Source organism: Onychostoma macrolepis, chromosome 08, assembly GCF_012432095.1.
Source record: "Onychostoma macrolepis isolate SWU-2019 chromosome 08, ASM1243209v1, whole genome shotgun sequence".
In the NCBI taxonomy this organism is placed as follows: domain Eukaryota; kingdom Metazoa; phylum Chordata; class Actinopteri; order Cypriniformes; family Cyprinidae; genus Onychostoma; species Onychostoma macrolepis.
Window position 1 is genome coordinate 18,516,517 of NC_081162.1, and position 6,000 is coordinate 18,522,516.

A 6,000-nucleotide genomic window follows, 5' to 3' on the forward strand; every position below is an offset into this window, starting at 1 on the left:
GCTGGATGGACCGGCTGAATGACGGACTGACTGTGGTTTAGAAACACGAACCCTTTTAGCTTTATAGGCCCACTCCCTTCTGCTCGCTTCCTCTCCATTGTAAAGCGAAAAAATGAGGTGATATGATGGGCAAGTATAACAACGTGCAATGGCAGCCGGACATGTGTTTACTAAAAGCTCATAAACCACAAACTCGAGGCCCAAAAACAGTCCTGTAGTGTGTTTGTGGTGCACATATGGGTGATTACGAGATTCAAACCAAACAAAACACTTTGTGGACGTACTAAACACGGCGGGTTGGCCTAACCACAATGAGGCAGTTCGGAATGAAGGACGGTTTACCAAATGTCGTCATGATTACCCAGTGTGCACGGCTTTGGCTGATGTTTACTGCAATAAAATGCCCCAGTGGGCAATCACCAACTGGAGGTGACAAGTATAGAGTGGCATAATCTTGGGCAATACTACGCCCTACTGGTACACTATGGTAAAGTCTATGTGCAAATGTCTTTAATATTCAATTCTTTCGTTAAAATTAATGATACTAATGGTGTATTTACACCTGTCTTGTATGGTTCGATTGAATCGAACTCAAGTTCTTTCCCCCCTGGGTGCGGATCTTTTGGGCAGGTGTGAATACAGCAATCACACTCAGGTGCGGACCAAACAACCATACCGAGACCCAGCTGAAGAGGTGGTCTCGGTCCGCTTCCAAACGAACTCTGGTACGGTTGAATGGATAAACCAATGAATGGATGACCTTAAGCACACTTGTGGTTTTGTTTACAGTTTCTGGTTCACTTGCAAAAAGGGCAGTGTGAAAGCGAACCGCACCAAACCAAAAAAAAATCAATATTGTATTTGGTCTAGACCAAAGCAAGTGGACTTTCCTGGTGTGAATACACCCTAAGGTCATGATTATATAATATATTAATAGCAACATGGATTGGTATGTAAGCCTAAACTCGGATATCAGTAAGGGAGCTCAAGACTTTGAGGTTGTGGTTTTGACCTCACTGGCTCTTTGTGAATTCTTAGCAAGCCGAAAGGTTGATATCACGCTGTTTGAAGTCCAAAGAAGTCCACACACACTTACACTAAGCCAGAGCTTTTTTGAAACACTGCTAGGATGTTATCTCCAGTACTTCAAAGGTGTCTCCTGACACTGCCCAGTTCTCAAAAACTTTCATATGTATAATTTTTTATATATTTTAAAAATATTTTTAATATTATTTATTATTATTAATTATTAATATTAATTAATTATAAATGTTAAATATTATTATTATAATAAAATCAAAACTCAAACCAATCCCTTTAAATGCTACAATTTAGGGCTGTGCAATTAATCGAAATTTTGGCCTCCAACGATTATGAAAATACAATAATCGAGATAAAACGACTATTGCGCCCCATTCCGCCCCCTTTCCAGCAGCACGCTTTCACTCCTCCATAAAAGCCCATTTTCACGTGTAAATCAGTAAAGTCATGTAACGTGACTTTTGCAAAATGGGATGTGCTTGAGTTATTAAAGTTGATTAGATTTATTCATGTTTTTAAAAATTGCGAAAGAGAACTTGCGCTGTTCCTCGGGAGGATTTCTGTGTATGCGCTCAGAGACGGAGCAGAGCACGGACATGTAAAGTCATCTTTTAGCTGAAAGTATGCGCCTAAACGGTCAAATACACGCAAAAATGTGTCAAAATGTAGCGCTTAGTGATTATTCACGTAAAACCTCATCGATTATGTAATAAATGAACGTAAAGAGTTGAGAATGAAAATGCTTGTGTAACAGTAAATTAGATCAGTGTGGCTCAAAGTGACAGCGGGCTATATTCCTCCTGCCGACTGTGTGCTTAATATTAATCAAACAACAAAAGACAAAGAGAAAATCACTCACTGCTCCTCACAGAAGGTCTTTTGTAGCATTAATAAGAAACAAAGGAAGTTTAATTCTTACAGTGAAGACTATGCTGTTTTATTTTACATTTGATTATTCAATTTCTATAGTAGGCTGTTAGCTGAATAGGCCTACTTTAGATTTGCATTAGAAAATTTTTGGTTATATGGCCCACTAATAATTGTGTTAAATAATCGTGATTACAATATTGACCAAAATAATCGTGATTATGATTTTTGTCATAATCGAGCAGCCCTAATACAATTGAATTTATATTAAAATACATCAATATTAAAATTCTTAAGTTATGTTACTTAAGTTAACTTTATGTTCATGGTGTAAATGGTTAATTGTAAAATATTAAATTTTATCTAAGAATACATAATAATAATTTTAAATAAATGAGCTAAAACTGCTCTATAACTTTTCACTTTTTCACGTATAATTTGACAAATACATGCCATTATTTTAATAATTACAAATAAAAGACCTGCCAAGTAACACTAATTTAAACATGAAATTCTGAAGTAGAAAGTACTCCAATAATCTGAGTTTTATTTACAACAAGAAAAAGAAAGTGTAAAATTTACAATTTTTAGGGCTGCAACTCAATTTAGACATCACAACATTATAATGAACAGGGGAAAAAATTATATTTTGAGATTTACGAAAATATTTACATTATAAAATTATTAAACGTAGTTAAATATTTGAGTGAGCGTTAGATGACAGCAGAAATCTCTAATATTGTCTGATGACAAATATGGTGCTGATATATCATGCATCCTTAATTTTAAGCATGTATATTGATATAGTACTTATTTCAAATTTCACTTTTGCATACCTCAAGTTTTATAACTTCCACATGTTCTCACAGAAGGAGCTGGTCTGAGGTGGAGGGTACTACTGTGAATCCCACTGAAGGCAGCTCTGAGTCAGTGACGGAGTGGACATCAGAACCTCCTGAGCTAGAGGAGATCAGCCAGGAAGAACTCTCCCACATGCTGCTGCCAGACAGCCTCAGCCAGCTAGAGGAGTTTGGCCGCTACAAGCGCCCCCGTAAAACCCATCATGCACACAGTCGACCACGGCTGTTCAGTGATCTGTGGGTGCGCATAGGAGACAGGTGAGGAAAGAACACATGCCAGAAACCACATTTCCACAACAGGGAATTCAAAGCTGCTTTTAACTAACAAAATCCACATTTTTGTTTTCATGTTGACCTCAGCACGACTCCAAACCCGAATATAAGGATAACCAATGGCTATGTGACGGTGGAACCTCCTCGAACACGACAGGAACAACAGCAAAGACGAACGCCGCTCCAAGACAGACTGAAGCCCCCCAGCCAGCCCACAAACCCCAGCGCACTTGACTTCGCTGCTCCAAACTCAACATATGCGCTGACTTGCCTTTTGGCCTGTCTCATTTCACAACTGCTTTTCACTTCCTGAAGAGGGAAATGGGTCTCTTGGAAGCTCACAAAGCAACTCAATCAGAATCAGAGTGACTTTGCCTGTGGTAAAAATAAATGGCAGTGAAGTACATTTAGGTACTGCTTAGTTCAATTTTGGGTGTCTGCCTACAGTAAATTAGTTGCTGCAGTATGTAACAGTAGACGTATGTGAGTAATTTCTAATTGTTACATCTGGCAGAAAGGTAGTCTGTAAGAATAACAATAAGAGAAAAACAAGAACATTTTGTTATACTTATGCAATGACTCTGCCCAGAGATGATTCATAAGAATCAGCTAAGATTTTACCTTTTTATGTGAATACCACCATGACTGTTCCCTATTGCCCCATCAGAGCAGACAGCAAAATATGAATGTGCTTTTTTTCCCCCTAATAAATGAAATGGGGCTAAAAGAAACTATACCAAAATTATCAATATGATATTAAGGTTAAACACCTAAATTATATATTACAGACTTATTATGTGATATGGTCACTGACAGATAACTTAAATAGTTCACAGAGATGACACTTATATTTTGTAAATTGTGCATTTGTTCATACAGAATTTTTTATATTTATTATTTCATGAAGAGTATATTTTCATGCATTTCTCAAGTATTAAAGTTATAGTTATGTAAACAAACTTGCCTTGTACTGTCCATTGATATTTTGCAGCGTTGCTGAGAAATCAACGTATACTGCCCTCTACTGGCACTCGAATCATAAAATTGTATTATAATTTTGTATAATAATTGTATTATTATTATTGTTATTTATTACATCTACAATTTTACAGTTGTAAAAACAAATACAAACAGAGTTTTTATTAAATAGGGACAGAAATGGTATGGTCGACATGGTATTAGAATACACATTTACAAAGATGATTTAGCACATAAGTGAAATGAACAGTTCACCCAAAAATAAAAATATATCATTTTTCCATTACTCACCCTCATGCAGTCCCAAAGCAATATTATTTTCTTTCTTCCTGTCAGGCAGAATATCTTTAGGCAGCTTTTCCATACAATAAAAGCGGATAGTAATGTTAAATGGCAAGCTAAAAATAAATAAATAAATAAATAATAATAATAATAATAAACATATCACAGGTGAACGAGGTCGAGCTCAACTCAAAAATGGCGCCTTTAGACGTAATTGACGCCATACTCGGCCATAGGTGTGTTCGACTTGAAGCGGCGCTGCGCAGAATGATCAGTGTATGACATCAAAGTACCGCGAGAGCGATAAGAGAGCAGATGGATCCTTATTTTTTTCCAATCGCTCTCGCGGTACTTTGATGTCATACACTGATCATTCTGCTCAGCGCCGCTTCAAGTCGAACACACCTCATTTGTTCTCGCATGTCATGTGACTGATCACAACAGACGCAAGTGCACAAGAAAAAAATCGCCGATCAAGAAGGACTTAAATTCAATATGTTCCTCGTGGCTTCAGAAGACTTGGAATATTGATCACAATTCATATGGACATTCATAGTTTTATAATGGTACTTATCATCTTTGTGGTTATAGCTTGGCATTTAAGTTAGTAGGCTAATTGCTTTCATTGTATTGAAAAGCTATCTATCTCCTTTCTGTTTCAAGGAAGAAGAAAACACTGCGTTAGAATGCCGTAAGTAAAAATGACAACATTCTTATTGTTGGATACACTTCCCTTTGCACCCATTTAATGCCATCAATCCATCCTGTTTTAGCCACTAGGTGGCAGACAACGTCTTTGTAACTAAAAGAAATGGGTTGCAGTCTAACAAGCAAGCTCAAGAAATATGTTTCAAAAGATGCATGGTTTTGTCTACGTTCAATAATCCTGTTTTTTTTTTTTGTTTGTTTTTTTAAATAATAATTAGCCTATCTAATTTTTATATAACAATATAATTTTAAGCTGTTATAATGAACAATTCTGATATAGCCTAAATAATAAAAGCTATCACACAGTAGGCCTACTATGTAAATGCAGTAACAATAACAATCCTTGACATGCTTTTATCTTTAGAAGTTCTTTCACAATTACACTTTAAAGAAACTAAAAGCCAAATGCTTAATATTAAATGATTTGAAACGCTAGCCTATGTATGTTCCATTACATTTGGTTAAAATAAATATAGCCTAATGGGAACAAAATTAAATTGTTTCCCTTAAAATTTATAAATTTCACTGTATCCTCTATCTAGAAGGCATTTTTATTTTTATGCACAATTGTTAATATGTTTGTCCTTTCAATTAAATACTGCAATTGGGTGAAGTTCAAACACTTAAAACTTGACATCTCAAGTATTAAATAATATCAATAATCAAAGCTTGATATCAATGTTATGCATTTCTTTTATATATATATATATTCACCTCCTGCTGCTCTGCCTCAAAGTATGTCACTTATCCAGGCAGAGAGGAAAAAGTTTTAAAATAAACAGCTATTTCGCCCCTTAAGCCAAGACAGGACAATGTTTGCCTTTGCTAAAATACCATTTTCCCTGGGCTTTGGGGTGTTATTTGAGGGAGTAGGGGTCCTGACAGGCTGTGACCCCTCCCTGGGCTTGGGGACAGAATCCCCACTGCATATTAATAAAAGATTACTGGGGAAAATCAATGTCTGAGCAAACTCATTAAAAATGCCTCTTCA

The 6,000-nt window shown here is 36.2% G+C and overlaps 1 protein-coding gene across 2 annotated transcripts in view; it reads left to right on the top strand.

Annotated features, from left to right (window-relative positions):
- The window catches only part of trabd2b (TraB domain containing 2B), a 68,308-nt gene extending 63,823 nt beyond the window's left edge, over window positions 1-4,485 (top strand). For both annotated transcript variants that reach the window (XM_058784464.1, XM_058784463.1), the window contains exons 6-7: window positions 2,778-3,026; window positions 3,129-4,485. In XM_058784464.1, the coding sequence (XP_058640447.1) occupies window positions 2,778-3,026; window positions 3,129-3,354 (475 nt within the window). In that variant the 3' untranslated portion in view covers window positions 3,355-4,485. The remainder of the gene's footprint in view (window positions 1-2,777; window positions 3,027-3,128) is intronic.
- Window positions 4,486-6,000: the final 1,515 nt, after the last annotated feature.